This window comes from Apteryx mantelli, chromosome 25 (genome assembly GCF_036417845.1).
Source record: "Apteryx mantelli isolate bAptMan1 chromosome 25, bAptMan1.hap1, whole genome shotgun sequence".
Lineage (NCBI taxonomy): Eukaryota > Metazoa > Chordata > Aves > Apterygiformes > Apterygidae > Apteryx > Apteryx mantelli.
Genome location: NC_090002.1, coordinates 7997713 through 8018708, shown reverse-complemented (window position 1 = coordinate 8018708; position 20996 = coordinate 7997713). Strand labels below are relative to the sequence as shown.

The 20996-nt window shown below is 50.0% G+C and overlaps 2 protein-coding genes across 6 annotated transcripts; one reads left to right on the top strand and one right to left on the bottom strand.

Annotated features, from left to right (window-relative positions):
• Positions 1 to 566: 566 nt before the first annotated feature.
• On the top strand, positions 567 to 3471 carry CIMAP3 (ciliary microtubule associated protein 3). Its single transcript, XM_013942007.2, has 6 exons — positions 567 to 591; positions 908 to 1083; positions 1437 to 1535; positions 2360 to 2493; positions 2775 to 2892; positions 3322 to 3471. The coding sequence occupies exons 1-6, from the start codon at positions 567 to 569 to the stop codon at positions 3388 to 3390; spliced, it is 621 nt and encodes a 206-aa protein (XP_013797461.1). The 3' UTR covers positions 3391 to 3471.
• A 1246-nt stretch (positions 3472 to 4717) lies between these two features.
• TAF8 (TATA-box binding protein associated factor 8) lies at positions 4718 to 12718 on the bottom strand. Of its 5 annotated transcripts, XR_010886333.1 has the most exons (10): positions 12659 to 12718; positions 12060 to 12216; positions 11240 to 11338; positions 10567 to 10629; positions 9980 to 10104; positions 9516 to 9663; positions 8509 to 8651; positions 7795 to 8016; positions 5625 to 5728; positions 4857 to 4924 (listed from the first exon to the last, which is right to left on the bottom strand). XR_010886333.1 is itself a non-coding variant. In XM_067310623.1 (8 exons), exons 1-8 carry the CDS (start codon positions 12689 to 12691, stop codon positions 4739 to 4741), a joined length of 954 nt encoding a protein of 317 aa, XP_067166724.1. In that variant the 5' UTR covers positions 12692 to 12717; the 3' UTR covers positions 4718 to 4738. The 5 variants fall into 5 exon arrangements, 4 of the variants coding, with proteins under 4 accessions (XP_067166724.1, XP_067166726.1, XP_067166728.1 ...); XM_067310623.1 differs by lacking the exons at positions 5625 to 5728; positions 7795 to 8016 and having other exon boundaries at positions 4718 to 4924; positions 12659 to 12717; XM_067310624.1 differs by lacking the exons at positions 4857 to 4924; positions 5625 to 5728 and having other exon boundaries at positions 6100 to 8016.
• Between the last annotated feature and the right edge of the window lie 8278 nt (positions 12719 to 20996).

Below are 20996 nucleotides of genomic sequence, written 5' to 3'. Positions count from 1 at the left end.
ACTCCGGGAAGGGCAGGGATCCACAAGCTGGACCTCAAACAGCCCCACACTGGCTTTTGCCAGGGGTTTCTCGCTGTCCCAGCATGCCAGCCAGGCAGAGGGAAAAGAGGTGGAGGAGGAGATGGGGAATATTAGGCTGTGCCATGAGAGAGCATACAGACAAGGGTCCTGGCAGCATAACCAAGAAGCTGTCTCTCCGGAGACCTCTGCCCCCCACAACTCACACCCATGCAATTGGCAGCTTCTGGGTGCAGGAGGTAGCACACCTAGGCAAGCTTCCAGGATAGTGTGGAGGAAACGCTGTTTCAAATACATGCACTGTGCCCTCCTGTCCTGTCCCTTTCCAGGGGTTCCACATTAGAGAGCTCAGCTCTCTGGGCCCTTGGCAGGATGGTTCCCTCTGGGAAACATCAATCCACAAGGCTTTTATCAATCCTCCTCTTTTCACGCAGCTCTCAGGAGCTGCAGTCGCCAGCATTCCCTTCAGCAATGTACCCGCCCCCCCGTGTCTATAGCAACTGGAGTACACACATATCCTGACACCTCTGTGCGTGCCCACAGGCAGCATGATCGACGAGTGGGAGCCGACAGGTGAGCCGTGCCAGGCACACGTTGACGGGGCCTATGGGCAGGAGGGCTTTCCCTCTCACACAGCTCCCTGGAGGCAGCAGGCTCCCCCAGCTATCTGCCCCCCAACTGGTCCACAAGGCACCTCTTTGCTCAGGCCGGCGACAAAGAAGCCTTTGTGGCAGCTGCGAACAGCCATCCAAAGGGCAGACCCCTCATAAATATCCGTGGGCAGGGGAAATTACCAGCTGGGAGATAGGGGGATGCTTGGCCTCAGGAAGCAGAGCACGCTTGGAAATGAAGAGAAGCAGCAAGATGTTGTCTCCCAAGGGGTGAATCACACTGGCGGCATTTCCCTCTCCTGGCCTCACAGGTGTGCAGAAGCGGATCTCCTTTGGGTCATGTCAAGAGCGGAAATTGTTCCCTCTCCACCATGCGCCAGACAGGCTGGGGATCCAGCTGATACCTATCAGGGGAGACCCTTGGCTTGGGCCAGGCTGTTATCAGAATCACAAGGTGAGTTTTTTTGGCTTTCATGCTCAGAGTTTTTCCTTTACAGCAGACATACAGTATAGGAGCAGTAAGACCATGGTCAACCAGGCATGACGTTCCCAACGCCGGTCCTGCAAAGCCATTGTACAAGGTCTATGCAGATACCTAGGAAAAGACATTCTCATCCTGAAAAAGTTACAGCTAGATGTACCGGTCTTCAAAGCTCTGAAGTGCCCTAGCACTCTAAATTTGTGACAAATTAGAGAAATTAGAGGGAATGACCTCTTCAGCTGCTCAAGTACAGACATTCTGGCCTTCCCCTGATGCAAATGGTGTCTTAAAAATGTCAGTAAGATGTTTCTGCTTTTGAACTACAGAAAAGCAGCCTGGTATACTCCTTGGCTCACAAGCCACAAAGCAAGAAAGGTTATGTGATAGGAGCAAGAACTGCCCAACGTTTCCTACCAGAGCCACAGGTAAGAAGAGCACTCTGCAAAGCAGCAGAGCCACAGCTTTACAAGAATTTGTAGTCCGCTCCCACCATAGACTACCAGTTTTGATCGCATTTGCTGGGGGTGCAAGTCACTTGCGCACAGCACTCAAACTCCACGCATTGCTTCGGTTCCACCTGAGAAAGAGAACTGAAATGATGCAGCAGCTCTGTGGGGACCAGAAAAGTCCCTCAAGAGTCTTCCATCCCCTGCAGACATCAGCTGCTCCCACTTTTTATTCTCACTTTCATTGGTTGTGAGGGTTTTTTCAGAAACAGACTCTGCTGGAGAACGAGACAGAGTTGGAAAACCAGTCCTCTTTTCAGTATCTGTGGCCTTAGTAGCCAGGCAAACACAGACCAAATGTACAGTAATCATAGATCTCCCTACACATAACCTAAGGGCAGGTAAATTCCTGTGCTGAGCCTAGAGTCTGTTGACTGGTCATATGAGCTCTCTCGACAAATACAGAGGCATATACATATTCCTTTACATCCCAAACACACACACACATGAACATACGGAGGCAAGATCAGGGAGAGAGCACAGCTATGCTGCCTGACCAACACAATATGTTTTCTGGCCTAACTTCTGTAAAATAACAGTATAGCGGGAGAGACGTCAGAGGACGCATTGGGTAGGCGGTAGTGAGTACATATTTGACTTGTTCTGCTGTTTTTACGCTAGCAGAGTAGCCAGAGTATTCACTGAACAGCAGTTCTATAATATCCAGCTGGCTGCTGATCAGACCACTTAGGAATGTTTTGCAGAACATAAAATCTTCTGTATTGAAATTTTCTCTCTTACAGACTGTGACTCCTGGCCCAGGAATGTACCAGTCATGGTGGAAGAAAGAGAGAAAATGTCAGCCTGCCTATGCCCCATTTTCCATTAAATCACCACGATTTCCAGATAAGCCTTTGGATAGAGAGTTTTTCCCTGGGTAACATAACTCATTTTCTTACAGCGTTAGTAACTAGCGGGAGTACTAGCAGAGACAAATACTAAGGCACAAATGGGACATAGGCAACTGCGTTCCCAATAACCCTTTGTATGTTTGAAAAGCTCCCCTGCGAGTACATGGTTTAGTCTTTCACCTAGCATGATGACTAGAAGACCACAACATGCATTTCTCCTACGGATTAAGGTAGGACTGGTAAATTAGCATACCGCAAACATCACACTCCTGCTCCAGAAATGAGATATTGTGCTTATATTTTTTAGACCTGGAACTTACGAAGCAGACAAGCTATTACACAAAAAAGTGACCTGGCCGATGAAGTTTGGGTCTCCAGACTGGTCTTTAGTGCCAATGCCAGTGAAGACGACACTAGGAGCAGAGGTACCGAACACGTGGGCAGGGATAAGGGGATGGGATTCCCTGCAGAATACTGCTGACAAAGGAAATCAGATGATTACTTAAAAGCATTTTGTCATCCTTTCCTCACTGTCCTGCTGGGTATGTGGCTGTACTAGCCTGGGACACAAGCTACAAGGTGATTTTCTATCAGATATACCCCTTTGCTGAAACCAAATTTTGTGAAAATGGCTACAGTCCTTCAAAAAGACTTCTGTGAAAAAGTTTGCTCTAGAAGTAAGACTGCAGCCAAAAAGTGAGAGACCCTGCGCGCAGACTTCCCTGTGCGGCTCTCCCCAGAGGAAAATGTTCCCAACTCAAAACAGCGGTTAAGGGGTGGGAAAGCTATTTCCTGCTGAGTCCTGGCAGAGTGATGCGCTGAGGAACATCTAATGGATACTGGTTTTCTTTTAGCTGATCACGGACAGGGAATTCAGGAAACATCGGAACCGGATGGCCTACCTGAGCCTGTACTACAGCTGAGCCGTCCAGGCCGCCACAATGTCCCCCTTCCCTGCTCCTGCAGGCGCCTCGGGCCTCTTCCCGATTTCCCCTGCTCTTCTGGAGACGTTTATCCACGCCCCGCTGCCTCCCAAAATAAAACCGCTTCAAAAAGAGGCATTTGCTGCTTCTGTCCGCGCTTACCTGGTATCGTGTCATCCATTTATAGAAAAAGGCTAGGAAGGAAGGGAAGAGCGGCAGGTGTCTCCGGCCTCGCTGCGGATGTGGCCCCAGGCGCCGGGGACCTGGAGGGCTTTTGAAGGAGGGTGCCTCAGTCCCCGGCCTGCCTCTGCGGCCGCCATCTTCTCCGCGTCGCCGTGGAAACACCTCAGGGCGCTGCCCTCACCAAAATGGCTCCCCTTCTCTCCCCCCCGCCAGGCCACCACAGGGGGCTTTTCCCCCCCAAATCCACCCCTCGCTGGCACCGCAGAGGTGCTGAATTCATGCCGCTGCCAGTTTTCACCTCAGAGGGAGGCTCGGACATCTGTCCTGTCCCACTGCCCCCTCAAGATGGCGGCAAGAGCCACCATCTTTCTCTCAGCCAACACCCGCCCTCCCCAGAATGGTACCGTCGTTTCCGAAAGGCGTCCCGGCACCACCGCAGAAAGGCAGACGCTCGCAGGCTGGCCCGGGAGCTTCTCCCTCCGCCTGTCCCTTGATTTTCCTCCCTACGGCATGCCACAGCCTGAGGAGATCCAATGGAAGTGTTTCCAAAGGGATGGGTGCGGGGTCGGCCATAGCACAGCCGCCCACGCCGCGCTGCCGTCGGGTACCATCGCGTGGAAATGGCCAAGCTGCCTGTGCGGTGCCTCATTTTCCCCTCCTTCGCCTTGCCCATTGCTCCTCACAGAGGCCAGAGTGGTGCCGCCACACCAGGAGATGGCGGGGACACCCGGGGCTGAGGTGCCAGCGCTTCGTTGCGAGCTTGTTCTCCCATCATCGCTTCTGGTCCCCAAACGAGGCCTAACAGCAAGATTTTGGCTGAGAACAGCAGCCACCATCTCATCGAGCCCGATCCACAGCCCATCTGATCTGTCACCCTGTCCCAACTGCTCTACCACTGCCCAGGATCACACCACATGAGGACATCGCTCATGGGCCAAAGACCAGGGCGGAGACATGAAGCCCTGAGCCTTCCCTGTAGATCTGGATCTGACTGAGCCGAAAGGAAAGCTGGAGCACACGCTGATGACGTTGCAGTATGGCTCGTCTACACGGGATGGTGGAAAACGAGGGGAATGCGCGCTGTGCAGCAAGTCCAAAGGGCAACTCTCACGAACGGGACAGCCTTGGTTTGCTCTGGGATGTGTTTATTAATAACAGAAGGCAGTCATGCTTCGAGGGACAGACAGGCTTTGCATCTCCCCTCACCAACCACCTGGCCTAGTTTCCAAGGACAGCCTTCAGCCTCATGAGCAGCACACAGGTTCTTGCACCACCGAGAGTCAGGAAAGTCACCCCTGCCAGGGACCCAGATCATAGCTCCTCCGCTGTGAGTCTTCTTCAGAAAACACATCTGTGAAAAGAGAATAAAATGCCTCTGTGCACAGTCCACAACAATTTTAAACTAGCATGCAGTAATACATCCCAGGCAAAGAGTACTGTGCTGGAAAAAGATAGACCAGATGGCCTGCAACACGTGCTTTTGCATTAGCAGCTTTGTGCCTACTGACATGAGGAAGTTATTTTTGAGCAAGGAGCAAGCTCCATGCTGCTAATTAAGAATGTGGCCATGAAAACAAATGTAGTCTGAAACAGAAAGGTCCTGGTGTTCATGGTCATTTGTTTCTGCAATGTACAACTCAGACCTTAGGGACATATATAAATACATACATACCTTCACGCACACATACACACATGTACTGATCACAAACTTTATTATCTGCAGATCTCAGGGGAATATTAAGAACAGGCAATATTCATCCTAACTACCAATTGCAAGGCAGACTTTAGAATTTCTGTAGCTGTTTAGCTGTTTCTGTAGCAATTTCACCTGTAGTGCAATTTCAATTACAGAACCAAAATATATTCTTCCAGTTTCTCACTTTCTGTCCCACTGCAACAGCTGCTCAAAACTTTTTTCTCTCTACACATTGGCCCCTTCCTTCACAACCACAAGAGGCTACTTCACAGTTGCAGCTGTCCAAAAGGGATGTAGCTGCTGATTCTCAATTGCCCTTTTGGTGCAACCTTTCAGAGGAGGGAGTATGACTCACTGGAAACTACTCTCCTCAGGCCTGGCTTTTATGGTTCTGTTTCCAGCTCCACCACTGTCTTCACGGCTGATGCTGTACACCTCACCTCCCTCTATCTTGGTTTTCTAATTAGGAGAAAAACACATGTGTAAGAAAGAAAGATGTAAAAGCACTACCTATGATTCTGCAATCCTTCTCCACCAAATGTTCCACCTGTGATTGGAGAAACCTTCTAATGAAGCTTTTGCAAAATTGATGATACTTCAAAAGACACTTTGTCTTCAGTGAACATATTTCTAATGAAACAAAGTTTGTGTTGGGAAATTCCCAACTTTCTCAGCTGCCAAGTCTTGGTGTAGAGAAAGGAAGAGATGCAGAGGGAAGAACAAGATTGACTGCTCAGTGAGAGCTCTGCCAAGCCCCAAGTGAACACACTCGGGCTCCATTCACATGCTTTTCCACTCTTTCCAAATTCCAAGGACTCAATCAGTTTCACTTGTAGGACATAAAATTTCTTTTATTATGAACATAAAAGTCACTATTTTCACTCTACATTTTTCCCCTACCCAGCGAGGGATTTTGTAATTATGAAAAATGCATAATCCAAGTAAAGAAAAATAGATATAAATTTTTATATATACATACATACACAATGTATCTCTGTACATTCATTATTCTGTACAACCAAGGCACCAGCAGGAATGACAATGGCACACGCAGGACTCTTGCTAGAGATGTCATTTCAGATTATTTGGCAGGAATGCCTCTGTTTCCACTGAAACAATTCCTCCTCCTTTTCTACCTCCTCCCTGGGTGGAGGTAGAAGAAGGGAAGAGGGGGACCTGCGAGAACTGCTTAACTGAACTGAGGTGAACACATATACACAAAACTCTGATCTACCTCTTGACTGCAACAGACTTCCTGCACTTGGCTGCTACTCTGGGAAGCAAGGAGCAGTCTGGCAATTCATAGCAGGCAGTGTCATAGCCTTTGCTGCCTCTCTCAGCACCATGCTTGATCTACAAGAAAGATGTAGTCTTAACTACTGCTTAAAGCAATTTTAAACTAGCATGAATGAGAAATAGCTGACTGGTAGTAGGGACTACTGAATCCACATCATTTAATCATGCTTGGGAGTCTGCCTTTTGTCAAAGGAAGTCAACCCATATTTTGCCCGAATAAAGGTTGAATGAAGATTAAAGGAAAGGCCTCCAAAACCAGCTAGCGATTACAATACTCCCATCATCATTCATTTTCACTGCTGAAAAGAAGGATTCTGCTTGGGAGAGGGGTAGTAGGCGGCGGGTGGGGGGAGAATTCTGGGGATAAAAGCCCATATCTGAGAAAGGACAAAATAAAAAATGTGATCAATAGAATAGCTCTGTGGACTGTAATCAATACAGCTTTATTCCATATTCCAAGATTTTCAGCACAGCATCTTTCAAACAGCTGGTGAAGGCATGAAGTCTCATAGGATTTGTGCTGTGTTGAAACTAACAATGGAAGTGAAAAATGGCCTGAAGCAGCTGTTAAATCTTACCATTCATACTGCTAGAAAATAACCTCAAAGCAGGGCAGTGTAAACACTACACTTAGCGCTTTTAAGTTAGAAGTGCAGCTGCAGTCAGAAAAGTGAACATAAAACACCATCTTAGCTCTGTATTTACACTTTGCTCTCTTACCAACATATCAGACACCTTCAGTTTATAAAAGAAAAGTCTATTTGCTTTTACCTGCTAACAATACAAAGACAGTTTAAAACCAGAAAACCCCTCTGGGCTTTTTTTGTCTCTGTTACACATGCTCCTTAGATTGTAAGGCCAGACAGGGTCAATTGCAGAAGTTTCCCTTCTAACCTGTGAGACAGCCACAAACAAATTGTTCCCTTGTATTCTGTAGTGTCCACTGGGAAGCACTAAGCAGCAAGAACCTGTGTGCCCCTTCTCCTTAGGGAGTAGATCCAGTCAACCGAGAGAAGGAACCAAAATAAACGAGACAGTTCCTATCTGTAACCAGGTGGTCTCCGACGCTTTTAAGGCAATTGACTATACACCATTCCAAGTCAGCAGGAGTGGAGAGGAAGAGGGAGCACTGCAAACCAGGATGAGAGTGTAGGAGAGAGAGATCATATTTCTGCTTCTGCCACTCTACCAGCCTGATTGCCCCTCCTGTCTTGTGCCATGCCTCTCACCCACAGCAGCAGAGGTGACCCCCCAGGACAGCCAGAGAACTGGGCTCCTCTTCCTCTGAGCAGTCAGCCGGCTACACTTCACTTCTTTCTGCGGATCTTGGGCTTTTTCACTGGCCGGAGGTAAGGATTGTCAATTATATTCTCCTCCCCGTTCCGGCTGCCTGATAGGGAGGTGTTCTGCTGTAGCACTGAAGCATTTTCTTTTTCAGGTCCTGAATCATCCTGTCACATTAAAAAAACAAAAACAAAAAAACCCCCAGAAGTATAAACAAAGTTAGGCTAGACATGGTTTGGGAGTTCAAACAGCACAGAGCCTATGGGCAAAACAGATAAGAAGCAGCCAAGACAAACTGCAGCACACAAGGAGCTGCATTAGAAGTGCAGACTTCTGATTTCTAAGACAAGTAGATCCTCTTTGGGAACAGTGTGAGATCTCATGAGAGTCCTCTCTCCTCTAACACTGAAATGAAGGTTGCCCTGAAAGCGCATGATCCAGCATCAAATAACCTCATTATACAGTGCACCCTGCAGAAAGTTAGGGAACCATGACAATGTTAGTCATTTACACCTGGGGAGGTGCTATAAAATGCAACCCACTTTGCCATTTTCCACCCACTCTGCCCAGCTGCGAGGAAGACAGGCAAAGCAGAATCAGGTTTCATATGTTTAAGAAAGTCAGGCCCAAGGGACCTTAATGTCTGAGGCTGGGCATACCGTGCTCATGTGCAGGGGGAGGTTCTCTGTGTCTGTCTGGTCGTCTTGTTCAGACGAATCTGTTTCTTCCATTTGCTGCATTTCCAGCTCGGAGGGAAGAAGAGCAGTCAGGTAGGGTACTGTGAAGGGTCTGGCAGCAATTACTAGGGTTGGAGAAAAGGACAAATTCAGCAAGCTGGGAGGAGCCTCCTCAGCTCAGATGCTATGAAGCACAAAGATAATCAATTACTTGGAGACCAAACACTCTAAGTGGTTCAAGTTTTAAACAATCCCTCCCTGCCATTCACACACACACTCTTCCTGCCATTCCCAGGGGTCAGGAATGAAATATGAGGCCCTGAAAAGGGGCAGTCTCTAATTTCCTATTTTCTGACTCAAAACCCCTTTTATGTTTCCAACCAAGGACACATCATCATACAAACACAAAAAGTTCCTTCCTGACCTTCATAAAAGTTCAACTGCCTCACTTCCTGAAGCATCACCTAGTCCCCCTTAGGATAACACTGGCATCTGTGCTCCCAGTGAGCTTTGGGAAGGTGAGAATTCTCATCACTGCTTTGCAGACAGAAAAACAGAGCGAAGGCCTGCCTGTGAGAAAAGGGGAAAACCTGCAGTGTTCACCACCACTGGGTAGCACAGAAATGTCAGGGCAAGTGAGAGAAGAACTGACTTGCTCAAAGTTACAGAGAGGGTGCGACAGGATTGGGATGAGCACACAGGAGGCTTGGAATAGAGCACCTATCAGCCAAGGCCTCCTCCAGCATCACGAGAAAGGAGAAGCCTTTCGTTAGGGTGGGAGCCTGCAACTTGGCAGAACTAGGTTTGATTCTGAACCCTGTGTTATTTGCCCCTGTTTATAACAGAAAATTCCTCATGTCCCTCCTTTCCTTGGCAGGACAAACAAAACACGATCCTTCAGTGCTCACCTCCTGCAGTAACAGGAACTATAAAGATATATTCAGTCAGATAGCTGTCATTTAGGGCACTAAGTGTCCTAGAAAACTCACATGGGAATGTGCTAACATCATCTTTGAAGAGACTCTGTGTTTCTCCCGTCTTTGCCATGAAGCGCGTGAGAGCTCTTTCTACATCGCGTCTTTGAGATGCTGCCTTTTCCCGTAGGACCTGATAATCAGAAACTGGCTCCCGATATGTCTGTGGAGCAGGGAAGGGAAAAAAGTTCAGTTACCGGATGCAGTGCAGCCAGCTGAAGTTCAAAACGTTACTAGGATTCAGATGCTACAGGCAAACATAGACCTTCAACATGCACAACCTTTCAGAGCGCTACACATGTCAGCCAGCCTAAAATCTACAGCAAGGCTGACTTGCAAACATTAAGCAATGCATGAAGTCAGGAGAACTGATGTCTTGGATAGAAAGTACCAGCACCATAGTAAAAATACTTATACACCAACTACTGATGCCATTGACTTCAGATAAACCCCAAATGACACACAAGTCTTTCACTCACGGGCGTCTTGATGTAGGTGTGAGGATCTGGAAACTCAGGGAAGTGGCCAGGGATGTGGGATGGATGTGGCTTGTTCTGTCCAGCTGTGAGGGCTTTGGGAGTCACGGGCTGGTTTGTCACAGGAGCTGCAGTTCAAAAAACATGCACACACAGAGATCAGCCAGCACCATTCTGGCAAGTATCAGACATAAAAAAGTGTTAGCCTACACTGAGCTGTGACCCATGATTCTAGGTCCTGTAAAAGGAACAGAGCATTTCTCCTAAGCAATAGTTGCAGGTCGTGTTTGGCATCCCAGCAGGGAACAAGAGTTATTCAAGCCCTCTCTCCTACACATGGAAAACAAAACCATCTTCAGAGTCTCGTGTGCAATAAGGATGCTAAAGCAAAGGCAACTGATACTGATTTGTTTGAGGGTATCCTTCCTTCACCTATTATATAGCCATTACAGAAATCCTTTAACATGAGTGCATCCAGGAGCGCTAGACTGCATCATCCATCAGAAGAGCAGGAGCTCACTGGATGCCAGATGGGAACGCCAAATTATTTCCAATTTCCTAGGTATGAAGAGAAAGGATTTCCCACGTACGGGCAGTGATGACCATCCTCTGGGAGCGCTTGGCATATGCGGGAAGCGTTTCTACATTGAACCCTGAAATAGAAAAGGAAGCAGAAATCACATCAGGAATTTGTCCTGTCAAAAATCCCTCCTCCTAGGCCTAATTCCACTCAGAAGGAAGTCAGGCAGAATTTTGCCAAGGGCTCCACTGTACATAAGAATGAAAATCGTGCACTGTCTGTTTATATTCATACTGGATCCACCACAGAGATAGCTGAGCACCTGTACAAGGCCCTTCCCTGAACAGCTGGACCATTCTCATCATCAGGTCCATTAGCAACCTTTACCATCTCCACAAGAATTGAAGTTCAGCAACTTCCAGCTGAAGAAAGCCAAATGCACAGAAAGCTGGAAGAAAGCAACCCCAAGCTGAGCAGGTGTCAGAGCAGCACAGAGTTCTCCTCCCCTGTCCCAAGAAACTGCCATTCTGCTACACCAAAACCCCTCGTGTGCAGTGGGGGGTTGCAGCCGCGGGCAAATGCTGAGCTCAGTGCCCATCTCAGAAGATGCCGATATTCGCTCACGACAGTGGGCATCACACAAGCACTAGAAAGATGGGGGAAAGATTTTCCTACCGAGATAGCACACCCAAATCCTCTGCAACACAGGCAGCTGGAATTGCTGAGACCGGTCAGCTACTCACCCATTTCAACTAGGGTAACCACTATATCAGAGAGAGTCGGCTGCGTTCTGGCTGTATGTTCACAGTAGGACTTGGCACTTCTTCCAATTTCAGAAATATCTGGGAAAGAAACAGCACCATATATTCTTTCCAGACAGTGACCACAGATTTATATCAGCCCAACCCTGGCTGCAGAAACCTGATTTTGAGGGGATTTTTAGCAAATCTATCAAGAAAAGAAAAATAGCTCTTGAAATCCAGTCTTATAATTTTCATATTTAAAATTAAAGTATGTGCAAAGTACGGAGATAGTAAAGATCAGTCAAATGTTCTCCATAAATGCAATAGCAAAATATGTGGTTTATCAATCCACAAGCATGAACAAATAAGAAAAGAGTAAAGAAAGAAAATACAAAACTTAATCATCTCTTGATTTCAGCAAAACGTGCAAATGGAGATCCTGGGCACATCACCCAGAGAGGCAGGAGCAGGGTTTCAAGACTGAAACTAACCAAGTACCCAAAACTTTATTATTTCTCTATTTTTTCTGACGGCGTCTCCATGAAATTTGTGGCGCTGCAATTCCCACCTCGCGCGCCCAGGGACAGGCTCCCGAAGCTGTGACGATGCCCGACGCTCACCAAGCAAGACAATTAAACGCTTCCAAGTTCGGGCAAGCTGCTTGCCACCGCAGAAGCCTGCGGCCCCCGGGGTACGCGCTAAGCTTAATCCACTCGTGCTAAAATCATCGGCGCGAATCGAAATGTTAGAGGGCAAATTCGGAAATGGGCCCTGGGAGAAACGGGCAGGAGCCGCGGCCGTCGCCGCTGTCTCCACTCACAGCTCTGCAGCATCTCGGTGAGGGTCTCCACGGCGGCCTTCTCAGCGCTCTCGAAGCCGGCCTCGGTGAGCAGGGAGCTGACCACCACCTGCAGCGTCCGCCGCCGCGCCAGGTAGTAGTTGTCCGCGGGCGTCGTGGGTTGCTTGCTGCCGGACCTCTGCGGGCACACGGCCCCGCCGGGCTCAGAGCCGGGCCCGGGGCGCCGGCCCTGCCCGCAGGGGGCTGCCCGGGGGGGCTCAGGGCAGAGGGCCCCGCCGGGACCCCCGCACACCACCCCCGGGGTCTCCCCACCGGGGAGCGCGCCGCGACGCCCCCTCCGCGGAGCTCCACATAACCGGGCCGCGGCCCCTTTAAAAAAGCCGGTACCCCCTCGCCCCCCCACCCCGGTCCTCCAGCCAATCCAGCGCCACTGCTAGGCCCCGCCCCCCTCCAGCCCTTCAGCCAATCAGCGCCTCCCTCTCTTCAGCCTGCGCCTACAAGCCCTACGGGCAGGCCGCAGCCGCCTCGGCGCCGCCGGCGAAAACGAACCGCTGGCCGGCCCGGGTGGCGCGGTGCGCCCTCCCCAACGGCCCCGCGCGCCGGTAAGGAGCCGCCGTTACCGTGCCGGAGCCTCCCGACGCCGTGTCGGCCATCTTGGAGCCATGTGAGGCTGTGCGCATGCGCCGGGAGGGAGCGAAGGGGGGGCGCTGAGGTGAGGCGCGCGCGGAGCATTGTGGGGTTTGTAGTGGCGGGAGGCAGGGGCGGGGCCGGCAGGGGCGCGGGGCGGGAGGGCGCGTGGGGGGGCGGGGGCGCGCGCGCGGGGCGGGGGCGCGCGCGCGCGGGGCGGGGGCAGCCTGCCTGAGTGCGCAGAGAGGCCGCACCGGGAGCCGGGCTGGTGGCGGCCCCGGGGACCATGGGGGTCCCCTGGGCCCGTGTCGCCACTGCCCTCCCGGAGTTCCCGTGCGGCCCTGCGTGACCGGCCCGCCCCGGCCTCCTGCAGGGCGGGAGCCTCGGCGGCCCGCGGTCCCCTGCGTGCCGCACACCTGCGTGCTTGCACCCCCCCCATGCAGCTGCGGGCGCCGCCGAGCCCGCCCGCGTGACGCAGCCACTGCTCTCACACATGGGCCCTGAGCGCCGGCTGCAGCCCGTGGCCCCGCCAGATACGGCCTGGGGGCCGGGGTCTAAAGTTCAGAAGAGCGCCTTGTTCTGAAGTTCAAAAGAACACCTCTTTATCTCCGGAGATGCATTGGAGTCTGTGGTTTCCCACTTCTTGTCTGGGTACTTTGGGGGATGAGCCTTCAACTGCTTCTAAAGGGTCTGTGAAAGACAGCTAGGAGAACAAAACCTGTTGTCAGTGGCTTTCCTGTTGGTCTAGCATAGTCTGTGTTTCCATTCAAAACTTTTTTCCTAAAAAAGCATGAAAGGTACCAACCATGTGCCAAGAGCCCTGTAACTGTGGGAACGTTTCAGGTTTTCCTGTTGTAAGCAATATGTACTTTTAGCTGAACCTCAGTGTACCAGCTTGAGTGTTTAGATCTTTTGATCAAAGCTTTGGTGTCGGTTACGTGTTTCTGAAACGACAGAACAGGAAACCCCCACACTACAACTCCCACCCCTTGCTTCCTGTTTAAGTACGTGTGTGGGAGAGAGAGAACATAGTAAGGACCAATAAGTGCCTCTGAGAGGAAAAAAAAAATCGATGTAAACAACAGCTGCCACGCTGGAAATTAAAGGTCCTGATCTCATTTGGTTTGGATAGCAACACGGCTTCCACACATCACTGGCTTTTCATCAGCAATAGCAGCAAAATCAGCAGCAGATAGGGAAAGCAAGGAGGAGGCGGCGGCGGAAGGAGGCTGGATTGTTCAAAGCAAACATGTCTGCAGAAGCAAATTTCTTGATCATCAAAGGTAGGAGGCAACTTAGTTTCATAGACTGAAAAACTGCCAGAAAGAGAGTGCAATCTTATGCCTTATGGGCTCAGGGACGTGCAAAAGTGTTGGCAGAGGGCTGGTAGAATGTAATTGCACTGAAAACCTTGGAAGTACCTTGAAATGGTTGTGTATGAAGGGGCTGGTACTGACGGGGGATCTCGCTGCAGTTTGCGTACGTGAATTCCCAGGGTGTCAGAATCCTGCCAAACCGCGAGGCAGTCACCGCTCCAGCCCATGCCGCGGCGGGGATGCCTGCCTCTGCCCAGCACTTCTGCGGCGGAGGCGTGGCAGCCTTTCTGCCCCTTAGCACGGTGAGAGGAGATGTGAGGCTGGGTTCATGGAGGTGCTGAGACCTTGTGGCTTCCAGCTGAGGAACTTCTGGGGGTCTTGACCCTAGGGAATAAGCTAATGTTGCAGATGAAGCTGAAAGATGGGAGCTGAGAGTGCTTAACGTTGGTAGTTTGAACTCTGCTGGTTAACTCTTGACACATGCCTGACCCAAATTGTTTGGATGGGAAGACGAGTAAGAACTTGGCAATTCTGGACTAAAAACTCCAGCACAGTGTTGCTGCCTGTAGTGAAAAGACAGGCTCAAGCTGAGCCGGAAATGTCCGTAGGAGCCACGGTGGAACATGACTTGTAGGTACCATGCGTGGTACCACGGGGAGCGCTGCGCTCCTCAGTCTCGGTGCGCCGTCAGTTCAACCAATCTGCAGTCACTCTTGTAGCAAATCCAGGGAACAAGTAAATGAGGAAATAAGTGTGGACAGGTGCTTTTGCTGATGAATTATCATGTGCATCAGAGTACTGAGTGAGGTGGCATTTTCTCCTCATAATATGCCAGCCATAACATTCAGCAGGAAAGAAACCAATGAAAAACAAATCATAATCCTTAGTGGTGTGCAAATAGACTCCAAAATATTTTGGGCAGAAGGCTCTCAGGCAGGTAGGGGCCCAGTTGTTTTAGATCTTTCTGATCTGCCCAGCTTTCCTCCCACCCCCAGCCTTGCTAAGGGAACCTACTCTAACCTAGGCTGGATTCCCATGAAGGATTAGGTGTTTCATGAGATAATTCAGGCTGGCAGGGACCTCAGGAGGTCTCTAGTCCAGTCTCCTGCTTGAAGCAGCGTCAGCTGTGAGGTCAGACCAGGTTACCAGATGTAAACCTTTCTGCACCTGCCTGTTTTGTGCATCTGCGCAATGGCCAAGAGCAGAAGGACACTGGGCAATCAGCGTAGCTGGGCTCCACACTGGCTCTCCCAGCTCAGTCTTTGAGGTCTTTCCTCCAGATGCCCGCTCCTTCCTCACTGAGGAATCTTCCTGCTGGGACACAGACGTGGCCAGCGCACTGCCCTCCTTCACACACGGCTGCACAAGCGTGTGCGCCCAGACAGGGCCCACCGCTCTTGCATGTTCATGCTGCCTTCCTCCCTCGGCTGTCTGCTCGGCCAGGTGAGCAGCCACAAATCTTCGGTGCTCCCGTAGCCCTCGCTGTCTCCTGGCCTGTGCTCCCCCTACAGTGAAGGGCAGCTGCAAATGAAGCTGCCAAATTTCCAGCATGAGCATGTATTTCCTGGTGCAGCCGAGCTGTTTGGCCTGTCCTGCCCTGTGGATGCCCCTCTGAATCTGATGGTTTAGCTGACTCCTTCCCCGTATGTACTGCATTACCTGATTTATTCACGTCGGGGAGCTGTTGTGTAAATAACAGAGTACTTCACAGCCCTGTGCTGGCTGTTTTCTTTACTCTCTTGGGAATATTCTTTCCCCTGCCCCTTTCCAAACCACTTAACAGACACATTCAGAAAACAAAACTGTCACTGAAGTCTCTAGCTCTTTGCGCTCCAGGGGCTTTTGGTTCAGCGAGGGGAAAGCCCTGCAGCGAGGGATGGCAGGGGAGGCTGGGTGCTGTAGTTAGTGGGGCAAAGTGTTGGGTTACTCTGGCTCGAATCCTGGCTCTGCAGCCAGCCTGCTGAGTGACTGTAGGCAAGTCTCTTTGCTCCTCTGCATCTCATTTCCCAGCCGTAAGTACTGACACTCCTTCTGAAATGCTTTCAGAGCTGTTGATGGAAAGCTTTATCAGGGATTAAAATGTTCTTCTTGGTGGCAAAGCACCCCTGGAAAGCTCTCCCCCTCCTGCATGTTGTAGCAGTGCAGTCTATGTCTGACTCCACCAAGAGCAGGGTATCCAGCAGGCTGGCAGAAATCCACTGGTGTAAATATTTGCAGACAGCCCTAGAATTAGGGGTCCAACCTCCCTTTTTGCAGTATGAGTATGTAATTCTTCCCTTATGCCCCCCCCGGCTGATGGGATGGGAGGGGAAATCTTCCATAAAGGTCCAGTTACTCAATGATTTCAGGCTTTCTTGCATGTCCCTCTCAAGTAACTGGTAGCAGCCACTAGAGGAGCCTAGCCAGCCAAGTCAGGAGGGGACCAGCTAAAAACAGGAGCACTTCTCGGTGCCGTTGTAAAAAATGTGCCCAGGGATCCAGTCTGAAAGGGACAGAAATTGGAAGTAAGTGGAGCCATGCCAGCACTTTCTGCCTCCCTAGGTGGAGGCAAACATCCGTATTACTGAGAACATGTGGCACTGGAGATGACATTGCTGCTGGAAGAATCTGCCAACTTAATGTGCCAGTTTCCTCTGGAGCACTGTGAAATCGGTAACCTGGCAGCAACAGCAAAAAAATGCAGGATGGTGATAGTATGTGTGCCTTCCTGGGCATGCTGCTTTTTCCCAAAGACTGAAACATTTCCTCTTGTTTCCCATTTTAGCAACATGAAAAAAATTTTCATATGGGTGTCAAATTGAAAAAGGAAAAAAGTTCACATGCTTTTACTTTGTCTGACTGAATCATATGCAGATTATTTCAAAGAAGAGGTAGGAGTTAGGATTCCCAGGTCTGTTGATGCTGACCCTGGACAAGAACACGTTAACCTCATGGTGACACAGATGAACAGTTATTCTGGTACTTACAAGCCCGAAGGGGAAGCAGTGAAGCTTAATGGAATTCTTGTTTGAAAGGAATGACGGGAACTGGTGACTCTGGACTCTTTGGCTATGGAAAGCTCAAGGCTTTGTCATTTTAAGCCTGGGAGGTGCTCAGGCACCAGCATGGAGGAGACTGCAGAAGACTCTGGTTGTATGACCTTGATGTTGTCAAATCATGACTTTGAGAGTTATGGTTAGTCAAATGGAAATTACTGAGCTCAATATAGGGGTGAAATTTTGCAGCATGTGTTAGACAGGAAATCAGGCTAAGTGATCTAATGTCCCTTTGTGCTCTTAAATTTTGCCGTGTCTCTGGCTTGCCAGAGAGCGAACATGTGCCTTGGAGGCAGGCCCAGAGCGAGCGATGGAGGTTGATGTTCCTGCGGCACCAGGCCCTGAGAGAGGGCAACTTCCTCCCCTTTGCCTTGTCTTTTGGAGCGCTGCTGGTGTGTGGAGAAGTCTGAGATGTCCACGGCAGGCACCCACCCGCCTTCCCTGCGTGCTGGCGCCCTGGGTGCACCACCCGCGGGGTGCTGCTGCCCCCTGGTGTGCTCGAGGCCACCCTGGTGCCATTGCCACCAGAGGGCAGGTCGCGACCAGTGTGTCCTTATTCCCAGACAACTTATTTCAGACACCAGAATCGCCAACAGTGAATTCATTTACAGACTTTTGCACCCCTTAGCTGTCAGGACCCCATCCAAAATCTTCCCTGCAGCCATTTGTTGCTGAAAAGCTCCAAATTCCCTGGCTGACCAGGGCTGAGTTTCTTTCGTCATGTGGTTTCTGACAGTGGCGAGCACTTAATATTCAGAGGAGGCTGCTGCTGGGAAGGAGGGAATAAACTGCACATCTGAGAACATTTTTTTCCTGATGAAATTGGCTTATGCCTTGCAGAAATGATGAGCCAAATGCAGGGAGCTTATAGCCACTTTGCTGCTATTGTTTGTTTTTTATTATTATTATTTATTTTGACAGGTGTTATTTATATTTGTTACAATGTTATTATCCTCTCTAAAATAGCAGTGGTGTTATTGTTGGTTGTAGACATGTGCGTTAACTGAAGCCTCTTGAAGTGATACCATGCAGATTTCTTGCCAGCTTTGTTTGGCAGAAGAGGCTGTGTTGGTGCCTCAGCGGGCAGCAGGGCTGCCCTGCCTTGGCTGGTAGCGAGGAGTGGGGATGGGGACGAGCTCTCTCGATAGCCCTGGGGGTTCACAGCTGGGCTTCTGACATCCACATTTCAAAAAGGAGATGTAAAATGCGCAGAGGGTGCAGAAAAGTTTGCAGAATGCAAAACGTATCTCAAAATGTGTGAATTAGGCGTTCCAGTCAGAGTTTCTCAGAGTAAAGCTTGAAGCCTTTTAGTTGGATTTATAAATAGCTGAAAGGGGAGAAGGTGTCTGATAGTAGAGGGCTCTTTGATCTAACAGACAGAGGTATAACAAGATCCAGGTGCTGGAAGTGCAGGTCCGCACAGTTGAAACAGGAAATAAGATGCACCTCTTCATAGGGGAATTTAATTAGGCTTCTCAAGGGTGCAGTAAACTCTCCAACATGTCAGGGCTCCAAATCAAGACTAAATGTCTTTCTAAAAGATAGTGCTGTAGCTCAACTGTGGGCTGCTGAGCTAGACACAGAAACGAGGTTTTACAGCCAGCTCCTAGGCAGGCAGGCAGAGCTAGGTGGTGTTAGTACCCCTTCCCGGGATGCACAGTAGCGCAGTCAGTGCTGGAACTAGACTCCAAAGGAACCCTGGCTCTCCCCACTGCCATCACAGACAGGCTTCCTCCACCCTTACTGCTGAGATCATGGATATGATGTGTCCAGGGTCTCTTGTCTGTGAGTTGCACTCCCTAAAGATGAGCTTACAACACCAAGGAAGTCCCAGGAGCTGCATTTGGCCAAACTGGAATGACAGAGATCATCTTCACTGGTGAAAGTGGCCCTGGGGAAATGCATACTTGCTGGGCTTTTTATTTCAACATTATTTAGCTCATGTAAAAGCTGTTCCTTCCCATTCCACCAGCAGCTCAGAGCTGTGTTTGAGTCAGTGCCATGTCTAATCCACCAGGCATGTAATCCCACACCTCCAGGCTGTCCAGGGCCTCTGCTGCTGAGAACTATTGCAGATCTCTGGTATGCTCGTCCTGCCTCATCGGTGACTCAGTGGCTATTCTGCTCCATTCTGTTCCCTTCCTTTGTCTGAAGCCTTGTTTGAAAGGTTGTGAGAAGATGGGTTACACTGGCTTTTATGCAATCAGTTAGATCTAAGGTTTACTTTCTGGAGAACAGCAAATGTTAGGGTGTGCTGAGAGAGCAGGCAGAGGAACTGTGCCAGGTTTGGAGGATGCTGTCCAGTCCGAATCTTACAGACCAACACAAACGGTCCTCACCTTTCCTTCTATGCTAGAGATGTCAGACTTTCCACCCCATCCAGTCCTATCCACATGCTGTCATTCTGTCTCCCATCCCTGCTTTCAGCAAAGTGTCCACAGCTGCTTTGGACAGGCCAGACACTGGGTGTAACTGGACCAGCTAGAGAAAGAGCCTGGAAGAAGAGATGCATTGCCTCTGCCTTGTCCCCAGAATGAGCTCTTAGTCCCTGCCCTGACAGAGCTCATCTGTAGTTTTGTGTCTGTTGCAGTATGAGCCTGTTACTGTTGCTTAGTAATTAATAATAACGAGCTAGAGGCATACAAGTCACTCCTGTCTCTGGTTCTGTGATTTCCCACCCTCCCCACCCCCCTGTCCATGTTCAAGGAGTTTGTCTACCCTTGTCTTCCTGCAAGATGTTTCTTGATCAGCAATCTCTACAGACGCTAAGGTGCAAGTCCACATCCCCTTCTAGGGCAAAAGTCCAACCCCACCCTGTCCTGTCCCCAGTTAACACAATCTTCACTTCCCTCCCTGGCTGCTAGAGACTAAAAGAGGAAACTGAGCTCAATGGCCTGTGCTGTTAACATCTCCTGGACCAAACATTAGGAGCAGGATTAGCTGGAGACAAGTGAGTTTGGAAAACTCCAATACATTCCCCTCTTTCCAGGGAATGGTTGTTTGAGTGCAGCAATCAATTTCTCTCCCATTAATTAAATTGTAGGAGGGTGCTTGCAGACAACAGGTTCGTCGATATTGTCCCCGCAGCCATGCGTTTCTTCCCCCCATGTGGAAGAGATGAGATAGACCTGAGCTGGAGACATCAAACCTGTCCAAAGTCTGTGGTTTTTTTGTGACCCGTAATAGAGACTGAAGCAACTGACAGCCACATAATCAGAACCACAGGTCTGACTCTAACCTTTCTCAAATTCTGAATCTGCTTTTTGTTCTTGCTCATCTTTGCCCGAGAAGGGGCAAATGCAATGCCTAATTGCAGCAAACAGAATTATCCCTGTGTTTGCTGACCCCTGTATCCACATTTGGCATCTTTTGCTTTGGGGCTTGAGCCCATTCCCCACCTCAGGTGTCTGCCTGACTTTTAAATGGCTTCTGAAGAGGACCAGACCTTCAGGCTTTCAGAGGAAGTACTGCACAGCAAGGTGGGTGCCATCTCTCTGATAAACCAGACACCAGCGTTGAAGCTAGGCCAGGACAATGTCTGTCTCCTGCATGTCTTTTGCACACTTCTCTCTGTGGCTAACAGCTTGCCAGAGGAAGCCCATCTCTGCTCTGAGCCAGAGCCACATCGCATGTGCCTTTGATATTTTGCAAAGAGTAAGGTGTTGTTGCTAGCCCCACAGGGCGACAGCCTTACCCCAGAGCATCAGCACCGGCAGCTCACTCAACTCAGAAGAGGCCACTTACCACATTTGGGTTTCTTACTGCTGTCTTTGACAAATATCTCTGTCATTTCAGGAAACCACACGGTGGGTGTTGCCCTTTCAGGGTAGGGGTGGGGGAAGGAATCCTGCTCCTCCATGCACAGGCCCAGGAATCCAGGTGGGGTGAGGGAATACCCACATCCCATCTGGAGAGGAGGGTAACTCCTCTACTTGAGCAGGGCAGGGAGCATCTGGGGCCAGCCCGAATAATTCCTGCAG